This window comes from Orcinus orca, chromosome 7 (genome assembly GCF_937001465.1).
Source record: "Orcinus orca chromosome 7, mOrcOrc1.1, whole genome shotgun sequence".
NCBI lineage: Eukaryota > Metazoa > Chordata > Mammalia > Artiodactyla > Delphinidae > Orcinus > Orcinus orca.
The window spans coordinates 92,460,355-92,483,082 of NC_064565.1; the positions used below are offsets into that span (position 1 = coordinate 92,460,355).

At 42.5% G+C, this 22,728-nt stretch overlaps 2 protein-coding genes across 7 annotated transcripts in view; both read right to left on the reverse strand.

The window, feature by feature from the left end:
- The window catches only part of PLEKHM3 (pleckstrin homology domain containing M3), a 184,547-nt gene that overhangs the window by 111,244 nt on the left and 50,575 nt on the right, over positions 1 to 22,728 (reverse strand). For all 6 annotated transcript variants that reach the window (XM_004262790.4, XM_033428843.2, XM_033428834.2 and 3 more), the window contains exon 4: positions 490 to 635. In XM_004262790.4, coding sequence (XP_004262838.1) covers positions 490 to 635 — 146 coding nt within the window. The remainder of the gene's footprint in view (positions 1 to 489; positions 636 to 22,728) is intronic.
- LOC101285558 (F-box only protein 7-like) lies at positions 3,458 to 5,319 on the reverse strand. The gene is given in 3 exon segments (XM_033428877.2): positions 3,458 to 4,485; positions 4,487 to 4,704; positions 4,707 to 5,319. Coding segments are annotated over 3 exon segments (1,578 nt in total). The 5' UTR covers positions 5,305 to 5,319; the 3' UTR covers positions 3,458 to 3,723.

The window sequence follows — 22,728 nt, forward strand, 5'->3', positions numbered from 1 at the left end:
GTGGTTAAGAATCTGCCTGCCAATGCAGGGGCCATGGGATCAATCCCTGGTCCGGGAAGATCCCACATGCCGCGGAGCAACTAAGCCCGTGCGCCACAACTACTGAGCCTGCGCTCTAGAGCCCGCAAGCCACAACTACTGAGCCCACGTGCCACAACTACTGAAACCCGTGCACCTACAGCCCATGCTCTGCAATAAGAGAAGCCACTGCAGTGAGAAGCCTGCGCACCTGCAACGAAGAGTAGCCCCCGCTCGCCGCAACTAGAGAAAGCCACGCGTAGCAATGAAGACCCAACGCAGCCAAATATAAATTAATTAAAAAAAAAAAAAAGGAAGTATGGAGTGGGAAAATAGCATGAAGCTGTAGCTTTCATGAGACTACTTAATCAGGTCTGCCTCAAATTCTTACCTTATTATCTTTAGAATCCACACGACAACATGTAAATACCCAAATCGCTATTATGCAGTGAACCCAGTTTCGGTACCTACCTTATATTTTGAAGTATCCCAGTTGTGGACTATGCGGGCCGGGATGAGAAAACTGTCGTCCACGTGGCAGCTGCTGCAGTAATACCACCCGCTGTAATTGCACACCTTGGCTTTCCCATTGGAAAGGCCTATGGATCGCTGGCATCCTGTTCAGGGCAAAAGAAAGAGTCGGTGACTGTTGTACTTCTAACACCACAGAACGAAGTTACACAATCCTCAAGTGAAACAAAAGTCTATGATGGGAAAGAAATTGCAGAGAATAGGTGTACAGACATGTCCCCTCTGTCCTAGCCTGGCAGCTCCCACCCCTTCGCCTCCTCGGGGATTGCTGACATTGGTACTGTTTCTGGTCTCTTCTGATTCCACCTCTTCTGTGTACAGCAGCCAGAGACCAGTCTCTCTACAACCAACCCCCTTTCATCTCCTCGCTTCCTCCTCAGAAACCCTACTTCACCAGGCAATTGGCTGGGGGCTACTCATACAGGTTCTTACTTAACCCATGCAGCATCTCTATGAGGAAGATATTATGAGCTCTGTTTTACAGATGAATAAACTAAGGTTTTAGCCGGGTTAAGCATTTTGTCTTGAGGTCACCCCGCCAGTAAGAGATGGCGTTTGGGTTTGGCTCTAAGCTTGTCTGATTCTAAAATGATCCTAAAACCTGATGTGTAGCCTTCCTTGGCTGACAAAAATCAATGAAAGGAATGCGTCCTTTGATTGGTCCCCGTCTCTCCTTTCCAACTACCTACTCCTACAACTCTCCAGTGGGAACAGAACCTCTTTGCTGCAGTTAGAGGACTCTCCTCACTGTTCCCCAAATAAACAGGGTGCTTACTCTACCCTCCATATCTTGGCACAATTTATTTCTCCTTTCATGATGCCCTCTTCTCTGATCTCTACTTTGCCAAATCCTGCCCATCACTGATGGCCTGCAAGTGCTTGCCAAGGCCCTTTTCATGTTCCAGGAAGTCCATGATTCTGTCAGTACTGTCCTGGTACTGTCAGGGGACCTGGTAATAATCATGGCCCTGCCAAAAAGAAGGCATTATTTTCCTTTAGCTAGGAGGAACTACATTCTACTGACAACAGAAATTCTGTCATAATCAACCCAAACAACAACATTCAGAACAGATAATCAGGATTATACAAACAGCATCGTTTTTCTGACATTTCTCATCCACCGCTTTCATTTTAGAAATCCTCCCTCGTGGCCCATTTCATGGTTGGGTACCAAGACCTGTACTGATCAAAGAAATCTCGCATGAAGCCTATTTCGTAATATGGGTACAAAATCGATTACTCTTAATAATCATAGTCATAATAATATAACCAGTGTTGCAGCCCACTTCCATTAGAAGGAGCTCAAACATGTTTATTTAACAACCTGCCAGCCTAAGAAGATACTTATTCCCATGAATCCATGAATGAAAGCATCATAAATTCCTAGAGCTTTCATTTCCATCACAAATAACATGGTATCAGTCATCCAGCAGTTTCACAGGGTACCCTCCAGAAGGAGAATTAGATCCTATTGTTTTTAGATGCGAGAGGTATTGAAAGACGCACGGGGAGTAAATATATCGGAATTACGCTTCCAGAGCTTAATACCCTTTCTTCCTGGGATTGCTATTTCTTTACTGTTGAGTAGCAACAAAACCCTAACAAGCTCCTGTTTCTCAGATTGGCTGAGGATTGAGATACGTGTGAAGGATAAGGAAGAACCAAACCCACCTGCTGCTTCTGTGGGGCGTGGGAGGTGCTGTCACGATCTCTAGGCTATGAACACCGGAATGCCGTGTGCTGCGCCCACTGACCGCGCTGCTTATGTGGCATGTAGCGCGTGCGCCCCCTTAAACACTGTGCTTTCTGACGTGGTTGTACAACCCTGACCACACGACAAACTGCTCAGATGTATTTTTTATCCTTAGCACTTACTGTAGCGCTTTACATATGATAGACCAGCAATAAATGTTTATGTTGAAGAGACGATAAACTGAATATTATCTGGCACATAAACACCCTCATGCATATAAAGAGATTTTAACTTCCCAGCGCTATTCTGGAATTGATCCTCCTAACCTGGTCACCTGCCTCTTGAAAACAGCCTACTCTGGTGAATATCCCTATGCAAATATGTTGCCCCTTCTAAGAATTACACATTAGACACGTTCATAAGAATTACACATTAGACACGTTCATAGATGGACTGTGAAACAGAGTTGAGTAGAACTTGACACATTTTAGACACTCCGACACTGTTTCCAAAATTTAGTGGACAGTGAAACTGACTTAACACTGAAGTGACAATGAATAGAATTCAGTCTTCCCTAATGATTCAGAAAATGAGCGCGATCTTATAGAAATTCAGGATCATCATTATAGCTGAAACTCTCACCATAAAACACTGCAAAAATAAAGTTATTTTTTGCTTGTTTGCATTTTGGATATAATAAACAGTAAGCATTTGCTGAATGTTTATATATGCTTTAGTAGGTCCTACTGGGTTTATTATTCTGTAACTTTTAATGACTTTATTATAATCTCCTAGATGCAGCATACATAGGCAATATTAAAATACACAAATGTGCATTTTTTTAACATCTTCATTGGAGTATAATCGCTTTACAATGGTGTGTTAGTTTCTGCTGTATAACAAAGTGAATCAGCTGTACATATACATATATCCCCATATCCCCTCCCTCTTGCATCTCTCTCCCCCCCTCCCTATCCCGCCCCCACAAATGTGCATTTTAAGAAAGCATATAGCCTACAAATGTGTATATCAACCGGGCACACAGGCCCAAAGCCTAACATGGTGAGGGGTCAACTAAATAAGCTAAACATCCTCACTACTTTGCACAGGTCCCCAGGCTCATAAAAGAGAGAAAGGCTGAGAGAACATTGCTGGGGTTCATGCCCATTTTATTTTTTTTCACACTTAATTTTTTTTTAATTCTGGTGCAGAACATTATCAATGTCTAACCTTCATTCTAGAGGGTAATTCAGAGAGGGGATGTCAGGAACCAACTATTCCCAAGGCCAACCCTGTCATGCAGTAACCTTTGGGCCATACCACCCCTGGAGCTTTAAATATACCTACCAAAAGGCTTCTGTGAGTGCATTTCTCACCACCACAATCAGAAAACACTAGAGATAGCACCCCAACAAGATAACGTCTATAGTTTAAAAAAAAAACAAAAACAAAACAAGCTCCAGAGTGAGATTACAAACCAGTCACATGAATGGTAGCCGGCTGTCAGTTGGCCGACCCCTGCTAGGTCTTAAGGGAAATCTGTCATTGGGGCCACCTCGCCCTGGCAAGATGGGGTTAGGTCCTGGAAAGGGGCCGACTGGGTCAAAATGTGGTCTGAGTGGAGGGAACTGTCTGGGTATCTCCCCAGGCTCAGGGATGAGTGAATTCATTGGATCCCCAACATAAGGAAGGGTTAGTCTTTCATCATATTCACCACCAATAATTCCTGGAGGAAGGAGAGAACTGGGAGGAAAAGGCCTGGGGTGCAAGGGGTTGGGGTAGAATGGAATGGGGTGGGGTGACGATGGCAGGAACATCACATGCCGCCCTCTCTGAGCTTCTTTTCTTTGTTTGTGCCTCTTCTTGTACAGTTCTTTCCAATCTGTGTCTCGACCTCTGACAGTACCATCTCGAAAATCCCGCAGATATAAACACCTCCACAGAAGTTGGTCATTTAAAGCAATATAGAGGTCATGACAAAATACAGACAAAGACAGGACAGAACGAACAACCAAAAGTCGGAAGATCTGCAGTTTCAGCTCCAATGGGAGGACTATCAACCCAAATACATCTGTTAGGTTCAGTGCTTGTCGGGTAAAAGCCAGAAGAGGATACACCAGCTGGTCCTTGAAGAGGCGAGAGAGCTTCTGAAGATCTTTGTATGTCTTGGCTACATTTTCCCCTGATTCCTCTTTGCAAATAAAAGATTCTGGCAGCAGCTGCAGTCTTTTCACACTTTTCACACTTCTCATTGTTGATTTTTAGTGTAGCATTTATGGCGATGAGGTTTCCCAAAGGCACACAGGTGACAGCAGCAGAGCCACCCTCGCAGAGAGGATGTGTGTACTGCAGCTTATACACGCCCCCCGACCTCCAGTTCTCCAGCATGGACACAGCTTTGGCTTCAGTCCGCTGAGGTATGTAACCCGACTCTAACACGAGGAGATGTATGGATACTATCGGGGGTCCCTGGGGTTAGAACAGTCAGCTGGCTGCTACAGGGTCTCTGATGAATGTGGCACTTGCCCTTCCACCGATTCACTGCAGAGCATTGGTTCTGAGGGATAGAAACCTGTGCCCTCTTCCATAACCACAACATCTGGAATTGACTCAGCTTCAAAATTGTGACTAGGCCCTGACCCACTGCCATCATTCCAGACATCAGATTGGGCTGCCTGTCCTTGGAATGAATCATGCAGTTGTTCATCCTGCATGCTGGACTGACTGGAGCTGGCGGCCAAAGAGGGCTGGTCATTATTCTGGAGCGAGGAATGCTCTGAATCTGTGGATGAAGGTAAGTTAGGTGCTGCAAAGGCATCTTCAAGAATCAAACATATCAAGTCCCCAGAAACAATCCCATATGAAGCCACGGTCTCTTCATCTCCAGTGAGGGCATCCTTGTTGTTCAATGTAATTGCAAACTGGGTATCAGAACCTGGAGGGGATGGGAGCCCCCGAGACGCCGGGCCATGACCTCCAGGAGCCAGGAAGCCGCAAGCTGCAGCCTCAGCGCCCACTTGCCGCCCGGCCTGCGCGTCACAGTCCAGGAGCGCGGGCCCCATGACGCCCCGCTCACCGCCCGGCCTCTTATGCCCATTTTAGTTGAGACAGAAGCAGCAGCACATAAACTCATACGTCTAGTCCTTGGTGTCTTTACCTTTATAACTTATTTAGGACCATGCTCTCCTACTCTTGATGCTGAAGTCGCCCTATGAAACTGAATAAAAGGAAAACCTCATCCAAAACGGAGGCAGGAAGCCCTGTAAGGGGAGGTCTCAGGCACATTCCACTTGTGGCAGCTTCCTTTACATAGCCTAGCATGAAGAAGGAAGATTTTCTCCTTGCCCAGCAACAACCCAGCCAATGAGAAGCCACCACAACCCTGAATACTCACAGTCCTCCAATGACCCTTCCTTCAAAGCAGCTCCTTCCACCTTCCCCTTTCCTCTGTAATAGAACTGCTCCTCTCCTTTGTTCTCAGGACCTGCCTGTGGTTCACAGCAGTTTGCATGTCCCGAATTGCAATTCTTCTCCTATTCCCAAATAAACTTGATTTTGCTCACTAAACCTTTTTTTTGTTTTAAAGCTTGATAGCTCCTAATGACCCAGAAGGTTTCAACCTATCCCCATTCTTAGGAGTGTTTTGGATACATGGTGTATAGACAAGCACAAGCCTAGAGTCAGGAAGCTTGCTCTTTCCTAGGGAACACGGTGAGCCTGACCCATCCAACTCCCTAGTCCTGCTTTCCTCACCTCAAAATAAAGGAGTTAGCCTGAATCAGTGGTTTGCCAAATTCAGTGAGCATCAGAATTTTCTGGAGATGTTTGTGAAAAATGTAGTCCTCCCCCACCCCCAATCTGGGCCCAGAGATTTTGATTCTGTAAAGCTGGGGTAGGGCCTGCATTTCTACCCATCCAACCACCACCAGGGACTGTGGTGGGTAAAAGCTGAGGACTGTTCCCTGATTTCTAGGTGACTCCAAAGGTCCCTCCAAGCTCTAAAATTCTCATTCTATTTAAGTAAAGTGCAGCAAGTGGGCAGACTGCTAAGTGAAAAGTTCATAATTGGTCACACAGTTTAACTTCTAGGCTTCCAAAATCAACACTTCAAGTTCTTAGTCAATTTTCAAAAATTTACTGTGTAGAAACAACAGTTCATTTTACCGGCATTTTTTCCAGAGCATTCACTGTCCCCACTGAGAAGCATCTTATTTGACTTAGAAAGAATTAAAACTTTTAATCTCCGAATCCAATGTGTTTGTCATTGAAAGAACATAGGATGGTCAGGAAAGAAAATTAGAGGCCAGTCAGTGGCCTGGTATAGATCTATTTTCTAAAAAACAACACATACCATTTATTTGAAGAAGGAGACACCTGTTCTTTCAATTAACTGCAAGATTTCTTTAATATCCTACTAGCAAATCATGAGCTAAAAACTGTCTGAAACAATTCCCCATAAAGATACACAACCTGGGATTTTACTTAATCATTGTGAGGTTTTCAACCAGAAGGGGAAAAATGTGTTTTCTTAATAATGACCGTTAGAAAAACACATTTTTTGGAGGAGGCCAAAGCTGGACTCTGACAAGTGACATTATGAGGAGAAAAATAGAGCTGCAAAGCAGAGACAAAAAATAATTAATTGAAATAACTAATTAGAACTTATTTACATATTATATTTTCATGTACTTTCAAACAGACTTTTCAACAATGTTTCTAAATTAAAAGGCATTTGTAGTAGGGAACACTCCACATGTAGGATCAAAGCAAAAACATACTTCTCGGTCTCTTTTTGAAACTTTTCAGAGAGTGTATTCAATTCATAGGAACAAAAAACTATCTCACAAGAGAACCCACTGGCCTTTTTTTTTTTTTTTTTTTTATTGCTTTCCACCCCACTTCAAATCTTTAATGAACACATGCTCTGAAGAGCTTAGCTTCCCTTCTGATACACTTTGGGAAACAAATGTCACCATTTAACCAATATCCTATTTGCTGCTTGTACAGTCCATTTCCCAAGGAGCCTTTCACTATACACACCCAAAAGAATCTGTTGCTGGGGGTTGAAGCAGAAACGTTGGCATAATTCTCGACAAGGGTACAGTCTTTCTTCTAACAAGGGTACCTAGTTAGCTCAATTGGCTGCAATGAGATGTTACTGAAGTTGAGGTCTTGAGAAGCCAACCACCTCTCTCTACTTCCTGGCTCCCAACTACAGCCCTCCTTCCCCCGGCCAGTAGGTGGAAAATTCATGGGCACAACAGAAAAGTAACAAGAGCTGTGTCTACGTCCAAGTGATTCTCTCTCACTAGGGAAAGAATGTACCCAATGCTTCCTAAGTGTGGCCAGCCACGCTACCCACTCCACCTCATTTGGTAAGGGAAATCCAGGACTTTGTATTTGGAAGGAAGAAATGGTCTAAGAAGAGAACAGGGGCAAATAGAAGAGAAGGTGCCTTTATAAAAGAGAGGAAAGAAGAGAAAGAGAGTGAGAGGACAAATTTTCATTTGCTCTGTTAAAATAGACAAAATAAAACTGGCAAGTTTCGATCCCTCCTCTACTGTGCACGCCGGGTAAGGAGCAACGGCCATGGGAGGGGAAGGGGATGGCCCTGTCCCTGCCTCCCCCCTCCCACCCAGTGTTCTGGTGGGAGACAGTGAGCTGTGGGAAGCGCTGGGCAAATGTTGACTGAAGGCCTGGAGCCTGATCATGTACCCCAGGGATCAGATGTTCCAAGATGAAGGAAAATGGAAATGGGGATTTCAATGACTTCTTGTTTTACAAGAATTAGGGGGGAAAGTCATAAAGAACTTAGCTTTCCTAGCTTACAGTCTGTAACCATTGGCTCATTAAGTAAATGTTGAATAACTACTTTTTAAAATAAGGTGTCACACTGGATATACAGCAGAAAATTCTGTTTAATGAGCCTAAGATTAGCACAAAGCTGGGCACGGTGTTTATAAACGAAGGATTGGTGGACACAGGGCAGAAGCGATTTTTGCAAGGTAGCTTTGGTATCCACTAAGGGAAGTTGAAGCAAAGTAAACCTGGGCCCCAGACTTGCATCCTTCTCTATAGGAGGGGAAGGAGCTGGCAGGTGAGACTGATCACACGTGTGTTCACAAGTTAACACAGGTGGAACCGAGGCTACATAATTCTACATAATTGTAACAGGAAGAGGGCAAGGGTGAGGGACACTGAGAAACACCTACTTAGAAATAAGTGATCCAAAACTTTCTCCTGTCTCAAGCATCCAAGTTATTCTAGATCTTTGGGACCAGGTGGTGACCCATAAAGTAGGAGACATCTACTTAGTCATAAAATCAATTAAGACATGAAGTATTTGACATTTTAATTTTTTTTTTAATTTTTTAAAAAATAATTTTTGGCTGCGTTGGGTCTCCGTTGTGTGCGCGGGCTTTCTCTAGTTGCGGCGAGCGGGGACTACTCTTCGTTGCAGTACTTGGGCTTCTCGTTGTGGTGGCTTCTCGTTGCAGAGCACAGGCTCTAGGCATGCGGGCTTCAGTAGTTGCGGCAAGTGGGCTCAGTAGTTGTGGCTAGCAGGCTCTAGAGCGCAGGCTCAGTAGTTGTGGCACACGGGCTTAGTTGCTCTGTGGCACGTGGGATCTTCCCGGACCAGGGATGGAACCTGTGTCCCCTGCACTGGCAGGCGGATTCTTAACCACTGTGCCACCAGGGAAGTCCAAGACATTAAGTATTTGGATTGGAGAATCGACACATGAAAACAAGTGCCTCTGAGTATGCATTTTGTCTGTTATAAGGAGAATAGTATCCACAAGCATCTCAAATGGAACTAAAGGAAGAGAACAGGAAATCAAGAAAAATCAATTGTGTTCTACCTCTAATTGCTTATGTGACTAGTATGGCTCACTGCTGGTAGTCCCTTTGGTATATGGTCTCAACTTTGGAGAGCAATACTTCAAAATTATTTTCTCTGTAAGGTTTTAAGTCCTCTGGTAGGGAACTCTCTTCCCAGGGGATGAAAACTTCAAGTATGGGAGGGAATACACATACTCAAATACAATCCTAAAATGTACTGACTGGTTGCTTCCAAAGCTATACTAAAATTCATTTCTGTTCATCAGAAAAGAATTTTCTTCTGGTGGGCTTCATTTTACGTTTGTCTATAAATGACTTTCATGGCAGTGAGAGATTGTAAAGAGAAACTGTCACTCATTGTTGATCAAAAGTTTGACTCAGGGCTTCCCTGGTGGCGCAGTGGTTGAGAGTCCGCCTGCTGATGCAGGAGACACGGGTTCGTGCCCCCGTCTAGGAAGATCCCACATGCCGCGGAACGGCTGGGCCCGTGAGCCATGGCTGCTGAGCCTGCGCGTCCGGAGCCTGTGCTCTGCAACGGGAGAGGCCACAACAGTGAGAGGTCCGCGTACCACAAAAAAAAAAAAAGTTTGACTCAAAAAGTTGGGCTACACAGTCAGATGGCTGACACGTTAAAAAGTATAAGTAACACTCGGAAGGAAACTGTTCCTACTGTGGCTGATACACATTTAGGACAATTTAACGTGGCACTTGTAGAATGGACTGTAGCTGTTGCTAGGACAGCTATGTCCTTAAGAACATAAGTAAATAACTCCTCTGAAGTTATGGATGTACCTAATTAATTAAGGAATTTTCCTTTCATTACAGCAAGATGGCAAATGTTAGGCTTGTAAAGTATGAGCACTGCGCCTGGACACAGGGATTATTCAGTGGCACATCAGTATCTAGAGAGACAGACAGAGGCAACTGAGACCAACAGACATCAATTGTCCAAGACAGAGGTCATCTACAAGTATAATCACGTGTTGCTTGATTATACTTGCAGGACTACGGCAACCAAAGAAAGACCTTTAAAAAAACCTAATCTGAACACTAATTGGTTTAAAATTTTAAAGTATTCTACAAGCTGTTAGCTGAGGTGCTTTTTTTTCCCCCACAATGAATATTTAAATTGCTAAGTCAGTTTCGATTTGCATGTTGTATTAACAGAGCTAGAGGTGCTATGTTTAAGTAAGAAATGAAGAGAAAAATCATGTCAGGTAATCACTGCTGACTGAAAATACAGGCAGCAAACTGGTGGTCTCATGGATCTGTCTCGTTTTGACAATGTTTGGATGGAACAGACGCAGGGACACCCCTTCTTCCTGTCTCTGACCACTCTCCAACCTCCTTTCTAGTCGCGACCCCTGGGACCCTCGCCATCCTCTGTCTCCGGGACCGGCCAACACCGTTTTTTGTGGTTAGCTCCTTACTGCCAACCAGATTCGTCAGAATTATTCCAGTGAGGTAGAGGCCGCTGTCAACTGACTGGTCAGCCATCTGCGGGCCTCCTGCACCCACCTCCCTTTGGGCGTCTAGTTCCACTGTGACGCTGTGGCTCTGGAGGTGTGAGCCACTTCTGTGAATTGGCTCAGCAGAAGCCCGAGGGCACTGACCGTCTCTTCAAGATGCAAAATCAGTGTGGCAGCCGCACCCTCCTCCAGGACATGCAGAAGCCCTCCCAAGAGGAGTGGACTGAAACCCTGGAGAAGACCCTGAACTCGGCCCTGGGGGATCTGCGGGCCCTGGGTTCTGCTTGCACAGACCTCCACCACTGTGACATCCGGAGAGCCACTTCCTAGATGAGGAGGTGAAACTCATCAAGGAGATGCACTGCACGTGACTAACCTCTGCAGGCAGGACTGGGTGAGCATCTCTTAGAAGGCTCGCCCTCCAACAGGACTAGGAGCCTCCAGAGCCCAGTGGACTTTGAAGGACCCCTCTGCATGCCCCTGGTGTCAGAATTTCTGCCCCCTGCAGCCACTAGGCAGTTATTTTAACCACCCTGGAGCCCTCTCCCGAGCTGTGGGCCAAATGGAAACAAAAACGGTTCTGCAGCAAAAGAAAAAAAGAAAAAAAAAAAGAAACTAAAGACTTTCTGCTCTTGCTAAACTCTATAATGTTTATTTGTTTAATTTCATGGAATGTTGTTATTAAGATTATAAATCGTATGAAATAAATGAATAAATACCAAGTAGACTCCAACTCAAGTTGAGAAGTGTCAAGATTTATTGGTCTTTCAGGTAAACAATGATTGAGAACCTAGAGTCAATATTTAGTCAAAATTTATCTTGAAAGGCAATAAATCTTGATTTTTGCTAAGGCAAGTAAGTAAATATGTGCACTGTTTGAGAGATTCTGACTGCTTTTCTATCTACTAAATAGCTACAGCGAGTTATAGTGATCTGTGACACGGATTTTCATTTCCAAAGAAATGTTTTGAATTGTTGAGTTACTTTTAATTTTTCCTATGATATGATGCTTCAATACCAGTATTTAGAGTAGTGTAAGATAAGTTTAATAAGAAATGTTATAAATTTCATATCTAGTATATTTAAATCAGTCTAAATTTAGTATTTTTTTATACTTGTTTTCCTTAGAGTTTCTCATTAACTTCTATGCCTGTCTGTTCTTTTCCTAAGGACTTTCAAGAAAATGGTAAGAAATTTAAAATGGAAATAATACAGAAATAGGCAAATGGATAAACAAATACTAACATAGTGCTTACTATATGCCAGGTTCTGTTATAAGCACTTTACACACACACACACACACACACACACACACACACACACATACATTCATTTAATTCTCTTATCATTCTGTGAGGTAGGTATTATCCCCATTTTACAGATGAAGAAACTGAGACAGAGGGTGATACAGTAATTCTGTCCATGGTTGTACATCTAGTGAAAAAGGTAGGACCTAGATGAAACACCCAATACGGCACTTTGTGAGGAACAACAATGAACTATATAGGTGAATTTCCACGTAGCTATCTCCATACGGAAGATATCACATAAATTGTCTCCTTGTGGATGACAATATGACAAGCACAGAAAATATGAATCAGTTATACAAAAGAACACAATTTAGCTCATCAATGCATTCAGCCTTGGACCTCACAAGCTTTAGCATCTCCTCTGAATATGAACGGTGAAGCGGGGGCAAGAATACAAATCTGTAAGGTGGCAAGTAGAAGACAGTAAGAGATGAGCAAAGGAGGAAGCAATCACTCTAATTGTAGAGATCGAGGAAGGCTGTATAGACATAGGGGCATTTGAGCTGGGCCTTGAAGAAAAAAAGAGATTTTGGAAAAGGAAGGCTCAAGTCAGAAAAATGGAAGCTCATTTGGAAAACATGAACCATTCTAGTTGTCTGAAGCTCACTGTAACTAGAGGGGTGTCAGGAAAAGAGCTTGGAATGGTAAACTGAACATAAGACTCCCTAATGCTCAGGGCAGAAGTCCTTACTAATCAATACGGGATGAGTGTTAACGAGTAAGATACAGGAACAGCTAGAGTTGTTAGAAGCAGAACAGCAATCTGCGCTTTGGAAAGATTAATTGGCAAGAAAACACTGGGAGGGGAGAGAACCAGTCGATAAGTTACTGCCCTGGACTGAGCTTGGGTAGGCAGTGGGCTTGGGAGCAGGTAGGGGGAAAAAGAAGGCGATACTGGGAGATAAAGTGTAAATGATTTGGTAGGCGATTCATGGGGAGAGCATGGCAAGGGGATTGTCAAAGAGGCCCATGGCATTTTGAGCCTGCGACCGTTATATGAGAAATCTATCAGTCAGAAGGGGCGGGTGGTTTAAATGAGAAAATGCTGTTTGAAGCATTAAATTAAAAAAAAAATAGTTCAAAAAATTTGAACTAGCAGATCAACTGATGCCTAAAACTAAGCTGATTGAGAATAATTCCCGTTTATTGTACAAATCAATCTGAATTCAATCTTCTGTTACTTGTGACTGAAAGCATCTGATATATTATACTGAATGTTGGTTGGTGAGGGTTCTATTACTATAACCTAGTCCTTTTACTTAAACCTACCCATTAAGAGGCTGAGGTCTCATTACAAACCATTAGGTGGTACAAAATAATCAACATGCATTTCAGCAGAAGACACTTACTACTTTATAAAGAAGTGAGGAAGAGGAGACATAGTTGGTTGCCCTTGTTTCTTGATAGCACAGTGGTTCTCAACCAGGGGAGATGTTTTGTCCCAACCGGGGACATTTTTGGTTGCCACAAAAGGGTGAGTGGGGGTAGCTACTGGCATCTAATGGATGGAGGCCAGGGATGTTGCTAAACATTCCTCAATGCACAGGACAGCCTCCCACAACAAAGGATTATCTGGCCCCAAATGTCAATAGTGCCACTGTTGAGAAACCCTGCAACAGCACAAAGAGGGCAAGATAAAAGGTCCGTGTACTGACCCTACTTAGTCACTTTTCTCTGCAAGCAATGGATATACCATCTATTATGAGGAGGAAAAGCCCTTTCACCAGCTCTGCTTTCTTATCTAAAGAAAATGATTCATGCTGCTAGGTTAGTTTAGACAAAAGAGATGCCTCCAGAGAGAGGCCTTGTCCACACTGCACCACCATCTACTAGACTACCTGCGAGTAACATCTGCTCCAAGCCTGGGGCTCTTCTCTTCATAAATTAATCCTTCTGGTGAAATACTTGCTACCAATAACCCTTACTTGAAAAACAATGGCAGAAACAGAAGGGGCCAAACTCAGCTGATGATTTTAGACATGCAGGCTGCCGGTGGTGGAATAATGCTCCTCGGTCACAGCTTACACACCACCCACTTCAGTTCTATCTCAAATGTGGAAGTACCAGGATTCCCCATCTGGCACCCCTGCAATCCTAGACAGAAAAGGGAGGTCAACCTCACCACCCTCAACATTAACAAAGCAAATGCTGGGCTGAGCAACTTGGAACTTACATGCTGAAAGCTTTGGGGGAAGACATCTTCATAAGTAAACTGTCTTACTGGAATGTTCCTCTGAACCATATTAGCGCCTGAGGCAAAAGGAAAAATCCATCATACTGATCCTACCTCTATTAAAGATTTTTTATTTGTTCATCATGGATTTTTTTTGTATTAATTTTGATTTTTAAATAATATTACATTAAAATAATATTTATCTTGGTTACTGAGGGTTTAGTTTTGTTTTTTTTTTTTTTTTTTGGCATTTCCTTAAATTCTGTGCCCCAAACGAGCGCCTCACTCCCCTCACCTTAATCTCAGCCCTGCTCTGAACCCTTTTTCCTCACATAGGATCCATCGTGTGTCCCAATTATGTTCTTTCTACAGTGATTTCCCTTGGTATTTAACATTATATTAAACCACCACTAACTCTTTTCGTGATTCCCAAGTTGCATCTCTATTATGATTGCTTTGAAAGGTCAATAACCTCTGATTGGCTTGAAGTTCAGATTATCTTTTTGATTTACTTGAAAAGCACCTGCCTTTCCTTTCTGTTCTGGAACTTAGGTTTCCTTCCAGTGTGTATACAGAAGGCTTCACGTCCATCAGCCTCATCTGGCCTGTAGCTTCTGTCACACACACTGTCCCACCAGGGTCCCCTCTGACTTCTCTTCCACGTTACTCTCCATTCTCAATGCTTGTTTGTCTCTCCTTATTTTGTGAGAGTCTCATCTCTTTGAACTTTACAGTATCTTTAAAACATAACCTTTCCTCTTCTTTGCTGAAACCTCTCTGAAGAAACCCTGACAGCATCTCTCACAGTAATTTCTACTTGAGCTATTTCAGTAATGACAACAATTTGATAAAATTAAAGTCATGAGAGTGGATCCGAATAGTACTAGCAATGGCCTCAAAGTAAAAAAAAATCACTTTCATCAGCTTCCTTTAAGTCCTCGCTGAATTCCGGCATTTTCGCCCCACACCAAATCCTTTATGTTCCAGAAGATTTAGGCACTGCCTTGGTCTACTGTCTTTACCTACTCTTCCCCTTATGCCTTCTTTGGCCTGCTTTCCAGTCTCTCTAAAAACACAGGTTTGCAACCGCCACCAAGGCTGATCTTTTAACCATATGTTTCATACTTGAAGAAGACAGGCTGCTTGTGTCAGGATATTTAGAGCTGGTAGGCAAGACACAAAGAAACACCTACAACTCAGAAGCAACCACAGACAGCCATAAATGAGTGAGTGCGGCTGTGTGCCAATAAAACTTTATTTATGGACACTGGAAAAAAAAAAAAAAAAAGCACACGACACCTTCAAGTAGGAAACGTCTGTTCCCTGGTCTTCGTGTTGCCATTTGAGCGGAACTTCCTAGAGTAATATTCCCAGCTTCTTTCCCCAGTGCTTATCCAGCGCTCCTCACAGATAAAAAAAAATGAGGTATCTGACCGGGGAGTTTAGAAGAAGGATCTTGGCACGTCAGCTGGCCTGCAGGGAGCAGTTTTTCTGTCTGCTATGGAGAGAGGACATGGTCTTAGGGACTCCAGTTGTGACCACATGAATAAGTCTATCTAATTTAAGGGTCCATTCTATAATATTACATGTGATCTATGAGCGATGCATGCGATATCTTGATCTCCATCCTCCTGACCTCTAGAAGCAGAATGAAGAAGCATGATTTATTAACCCTGTAAAGCCTCTATACGGATGACAGCTCAGACAGGCAGGATCCAACGATGGGAGTGGGAAGGAAAGAGGGAGGTAATCAGGAAACCAGAGCATGCCTATTGGTGGGTGAAGGTCATTAAGAAGAGGGTCGTACAGGACAGCTGGGCTCAAGGGGTAACCAGGAGATCCCCCACATTATTGGACACCTTTTACTCAGTTAAAATTCTTCATCCTAACAGCAGATGAGAAATATCATTTTCCTAAAGGTTTCCCATTCATTTTTAGGTCACAACAAGACCTCTCTTCATCCAAGAGAGAACCTCCCCCCCATGTTTTCTGGGGATAAAATGCAGTGATATATAATATTTGGCACTTTGGGTGCAACTGACATTTTGTAACATTTGAATTGTACATAGTCAAGACAGTTTAATCGTCCCTCAAGTTATAGTGTCAAAGATGCTGACCTGCAAGGCTGTGAAAAGGCTAGCTTGAGGCTGTGTAATAAATCAGTAGCAGGGCTGTAAACAGAAGACTAGGCTCTTGTGCTCCTAATTTATTACTTATCCTACTGAGTCTGGATGCTTCCCAGCCACCAAATCATGTGTCTATTATTTTGTCTGGTCTCTAAAACTCTGGAGGTTGAGAAGAACAACTTTATTGGTAAAGGAAGAAAGAGACCAAGGCTTTCAAACTAAGTCTATCCTCTGTGTCAGAGGTACGGGTCTCGTGATTTAAGGGGGAAAGTGATTTTTAGCAAAGCTTTTGGTTCAGCCCCACATGATTTATTTACATTACTGGAAAAAATATGGACAAGACACAACCTTTGGCATACTAGTACAGACCTGGTTAGAATGATGATGACTATAGTTGATAATACTGTACTGTATACTTGAAAGTTGCTAAAAGAGTAGATGTTAAAAGTTCTCACCACCCCCAAAAAAAAAAGCAAGAAAAAAGTAACTGTGAGGTGACCTTTTTGTGGCAATCATTTCACTATATATACATGTATCAGATCATCGCATTGTACACCTTAACGTTACACAATGTTACTTGTGAATTACGTCTCAATAAAGCTGGATTTAAAAAAGAATGTGATTTTTCACTCTTTGGAAACTGATACAAGCCTACATGTCTTTGGTTTTGGAACCCTAGCTCCCATGTCTAGAAGTTGTGTATAGCATAAACTAGATTATTTTCAGTTAAAGGTAATATATAAAATTAATTTTGTTGATCATTTTTATTTATAGCTATTTAAAAAGGAAACACTCTACTTTAAACCAAGATATGAGAGTGGTACCTGGGTGAGAGAGCAGGAATCACAAAGTCATGGACGTGTCCATCACCCCACCACCCTGAGCTGGGGCTCTGGGAGGGCTGTAGCCAGGCTGGGCAGCCCAAGGCCAGCCAGTTTCTTATCGGCTTCTGAAGCTGATCAGTTCCAGAGGGATCCAGGAAGATACCACCAGAAATCTCCCCTCCCCTGGCAGATGCAGTCAGTGCTGGAAGGCACCCACCAGTAGCTCACCAGAAATGAGGGAACAGGGTCAGCAGGCCATACCTTCCTCACTCTTTGAAGGGCAACCACAATATCACATCCTCTTTTCATCCAAGTTCTGTTTTTGCTGTGGAAATGGCCCACTCAATATCCTGAGCTGTTGTATCATAAAAAACTATCTGGTCCTTCTTCCTAGTTCCTGGGAGGGAGCTTCTAAAACCCTTGGAATTTCCTCAGTGACACAGGTATCTTTATTATTCATGAGCCCCTTGGATCACAGTTGAGTTAATGCTAATGAAGTAAGTCCTGGTGGACCACGAAATAGCTTCAGGATGGGGGGTGGTCACCAGAATGATCAACCACAGGATTAGAGACTTGGGACTATGAGCCTGCCTGACCTCTGGGGGAGGGAATGGGAGCTAGAGATTGAGTTCAATTCCAAAGTCAATGATTCAATCAATTGTGCCAATATAATGAAACCCCAATAAAAACTAGACACTGAAGCTCTGTGGAACATCCTGGTTGATGAACACATTTGTGTGCTGAGGGGTAGATGCACCCTGATTCCACGGGGAGAGGGCATGGAAGTTCTGTGTTTGGAGCCCTCCCTGACCTTGCCCTCTGAGTCTCTTCATTTGGCTCTTCCTTATTTGTATCCTTTCTAACAAAGCTGTAATAATACAGTCATTCCTGAGTATCCATGGGGTGTTGGTTCCAGGATCCCCCTGTGGATAACAAAATCCACAGATGTTCAAGTCCCTTATATAAAAGGGTGTAGTATTTGCATATAACCTACACACTGCCTCCCATATACTTTAAATTATCTCTAGATTACTTACAATCTCTAATACAATGTAAAGGTTATGCAAATAGTTGCTGATGCCCAACAAATTCAAGTTTTGCTTTCTGGAACTTTTCTGGAGGTATTAGATCAGCATGATAGCAGAGGGAACTAAAAAGGTCCTAAGTTAGTCTGAGGGGTTGGTTGGAGAGGTTGTTCTTGAGAAAGGAATATTTAAGTAGTGACCTGAAGAATGCGTTGGGGGTAGTGGTGAGGATGGCAATATTCCAGGGAGAGGCAACTGCACATGGAGAGGCTCTGAGGCAGGTGGGAAGGAAGTGGTACATTTGAGGAACAGAGTGAAGTCAGTGTGGCTGGAACTCAGTGTGGGAGAGAGTGACAAGAGGGCAAGAGTTGAAGGTTAGGAGGTGGGCAGGGGCCAAATCATGGGAGGGGGGTCATTGTAAAAATGCTGGTCTTCATGTCAAAAGAAGCGGGAAGCCACTGCAAAATGGTAAAGAAAGGTCTACCAGGGTCAATCTGAATTTTAATAAGATCATACTCGCTGTAGTTAAGGCAAGATTTATAAAAGGTTAGAATAGAAGCAGGAAGCCTGGTTAGGAGGCCACTGTAGTCATCTATGTGAACGATGACCAGGCTGGGAGCAAAGAAGGTGAGGGAGGTAAAAGCTATTTTCAAAATTCAAATACTAAATATGCTTATCAAGTATAAAATAAAAACATATCATTAGGATGTCTTAAAAAAAGAAGCCAAAATGTGGGTCAAGGACTTGAGCTCATCACTTCCTTCATTTGTATACAGCACTGGGTAGAACCCTAAGAGAACATCATTGTAGTTTCCAGAATATAATGAGGATATGGAACCCTAGAGCTTATCAGCAGGTTGATACTAAATGGTTAAAGTGTTGAATATATGTAGAAGAAACAGTTAAAGGAAATGAGCTTATATAACCTAGAGAAAACTGAAATATGACTTGATCCATTCACTAAGAACATTCTATGGGCTAGGCTGGTGGTTTCTCAAACTTTGTATGTGTGCAAATCAACTGGAAAGTTTGTGAAATCTCTAGGCCTGATCCTAGAGATACTGACTTCAACAGGTCTAGGGAAGAGTCCAACCAAGGCTCCCCACATCAAGCTCCTGATTCACCATGCACATGGTGCTCCAATCACTAGTCTGAGAGGTGCTGGGGTCCTGCCCTCAAAAAAGTGAGACACAAGTCATAGGCCCATGGGTCCAAGACAGTGGAGGTGGGTGGAGTCAAGCAGGAGGAATGCTCAAATTTACCTGGGGAATTCAGGCGGGGTTTGGGAAGAGTGGTCAAGGAAGGCTTGGAAATAAGTCTTTGACGGTATAAAGGATTTTTCACACCTACAAGTCTTCAACAAAGCACAATACAAAACTGTACCCAAACACTGGCTGTCACCCCTGATCTCAGGGCACAATGCTTTGCAGGCCTGCTCCACTTTTCATCTGAAACATGTAAAGGAGTTTCATGTTGTTTTTTATTACTATAATTTAATTAAAACATTTTCTATATTAGCATATTTCAAGGTATAAAGTCTTGTCTACAGTCATATTTTCTTCTGCTAAAATGAACTTTTAGTTTACCCCCATGCCTCAATTTCTGGGACTGTATGTGGCCCATGTATGTTGAATGAATGAATGAATGACTAGATGAAAATATTAACGCAAGAAATAAGGTGGTATTAGGATAGTACCAGATTTCCTTATCTAGAGATGTATTTTTAAAATGGCAAGTTTTTCACTTAAGTATGTTTCTGCTTTTAGGCAGTATAATAGATTTTAGAAAACCTCTCCAGTAACTCTTACTCTTAGGACTTCATGAAAAGCTTAGTTTTTCAAGGAACTTAGTTAGAAATTAAGAGAACCTACCCCAGTCTGTCCTAAAACCACACCAAGACCAATTTCCCTCCCAATGAAAGGTCAGTAAATAGAAACTTTTAACTCAACATAGAGTCCAATAGTATATTAACACTTACTTTAGAAGTTTAGCCGGAAATGAACACATGATGAGAACAATGTTAACCATAAAGGAAGCTACAAAAAGGGACAAGAACTTTCCAGACCAAAGTATAGCAACAAAGACTAGGAGAAATGAACAGCTTTAAAAAAAAAAAAAAAAAAAAAAGATAGCACAGCTATGGCCTATGAAGTTCAGGAAGGTCTATCAAAAGATCCCTATCTTCTGAAATTCAAAATGATTTTATTCTTCTGAAACATATCAAAGACCAACATGTGACTTCTGTGATGAGAATACCAGGAATAAATCAAAAAAGCAAATTTATATCCTATAAAATCAAACGGCCTACTTATATAAAGTGATCAAATCTCTCTGAATTTTAGGATGTGAAATAGTTCAAAACCCAAATTATATAACATTCTTCTTCTTCCATAGTCATGGTACTATTTCAGTGTATATTCACATTCTGCATATACATTTATTTTTATTTAAAATGAATTTCCTGGAACTAGAAACTTAGACTGCAAAAAAGTAATTTATCCAATGACAAACATCAGAGTCAATAAAAAAAAAAATTCCCATCTCCTGTCCTCTTAGTCAAGTGATATTTCTAATGTTTTAAATTCTCTTACCCACAGGGAAAAGGTATTACTTATTAAATGAGGTTTAAATAGAGGATCACATTAATCTAATTTCCCCTAATCTTCTATAGACATTCAAAGAATCACAGAATGAGAAAAAAAAAAAGGGACCATACAGAGCAAAACCATCCCCTCTAAAATATCCCAGACAGATGGAAGTGTTGGAGGGAAACTCAAAGACCTTCGTGTGCTATAGTTACTTATTTAATTGGCTTCCAATTTTCAAGTTCTGTGAGGACACACAGTGGGATTATCTTGTTCACTAAACATCAAGCATAGTGCTTAGAACATAGTAGAACTTCAATAAATATTTGCAGAAGGGCTGAATTAATAAATCTCTTCATCCTGCAGAGGAGAACACGTAGCTCAGACAAGTTAGGCGACTGGCCTTGAGGTTCTTCTGGTCTCATTGGCCAGGGCTCTTGCCACTCTACTCATTTTCACCCATGGCCATCAAACCCTCTTCAATAAGGGAAAATCCATTCTACTCTGGACATTTCTGTTACTTTGATCCAGTGGAATTACACAAAGTAAGCCTATTTTCTCTTCTAAATGGCAGCCTTCAAATAATGTGGAGACGACTTGTGTCCTCCCTATTCCAGGTTACATTTGTGTGGCATGGTTTTTAGTCCTTTCACTATCCTATCAGGTGTCAATAGATGTGGTTGGTTGTTCTTCCAGAGCAGCATCCATAACTGACATCTCCAGGTGGGGTCTGGCCACAGTGAGGATGTGTTCTCTTCTTTCTGGACCTGCTTTGTGAATGCATTTGGTGTAGCCACAACAGCACAAATGCTGGCTTCCCCATGGCTTCCCCATGGCCCACATGAGCATGAGACCAGAAGAATCTACCTTCTATATTTGCCTTTAATTTTCTGAATATAAGTATAGTCCTATCTATTAATCCCTACTAAATTTCACCTTGCTTGGTCCATTCCTCTAGCTTGTTTCAGAATCTCCATTCTCCCATTCAACATATTAGCTGTCCAACCTAGTTTTGAGATAGCTGCAAATTTGGTAAGTATGCCTATGATATCTTTATCCAGGTAATTATTGTCCTATGTGGGCAAATAATAAAAATAGCTAATCCTTCTATAGCACTTACCATGTGCCAGGCCCTGTTCCAAGCCCTTTTAACCCATTTCATTCTTACTACAAACTTCTGGGGTAGATGTGATTATTTTCTCACATCTGAGATTTTTAAATGGAGGTACAGAGAGGTTAAGTAATTTACCCAGAGTCACAGAGTTAGTGAGTAGCAGATCTAGAAACGTAGCCAGTCTGATTCCAGAGTCCTCGCTCTTAATTACTAAAGTGTGCTGCTTCTCATTGTTATCATGTACCTTTACTGACAACATTCTAGGCTGAAAGGAATCCATTAGTCAATAATCCTTGGGTAGAGCTGCCAATCATTCACCATTCACAAAATGACATAACTAAAGTCTCTGATAACCCAAGTTTCTCTGTCTTGAGGGTTTTGCCAAATGCTTTTCTGAACACTAAGCATGGATCTGACTTAACTGCCTAGTAATCCCTCATTTTTCCTTTGTGCATTTTCAACCAGACTATAAAGTCCTGGGGGTCCAGGCCACATCTATGCTTGTCTTATATCTCCCATCTCACCTACTACCTAATGAGCGCATAACAGAAATTCAACTTTTATCTTTGACAGATGGTACTAAAAGCTTAGGCGATGTTCCCCTGAGATTAATTCTGCAGGAAGTAGGAGGATAAAGTTTAAAATGCGGGAGTGAGGAGAGACACCCTTTAGCACTTGAGCTTTCAAGTTCTCTACAACAGGGATTCTCTGACATGAACTCAAACATGGATGTATGGGTCTCCAAACCAGTGGCCATGATGCTTGACCGCTTTGTCTCTCAGTCCCATCCAACCCCCCATACCCTTTTTTGGGGGTAATTATTCTAGATGTCTTTGAAGAGCACAGCCTGCACCTCACTCCCACTTAGATATCCTGAGGTGCCCGGTAGAGCATGTGTGTGGTGTACATGAAGGGTTTAATAAATGCTTGTTGAAATAAACCCTCCACTAAAACTCCACTTAAGGATTTTACTGTCAGCAACCCCTCCGTGGTCATATTCAAGGTTGGGGAAATAAAACT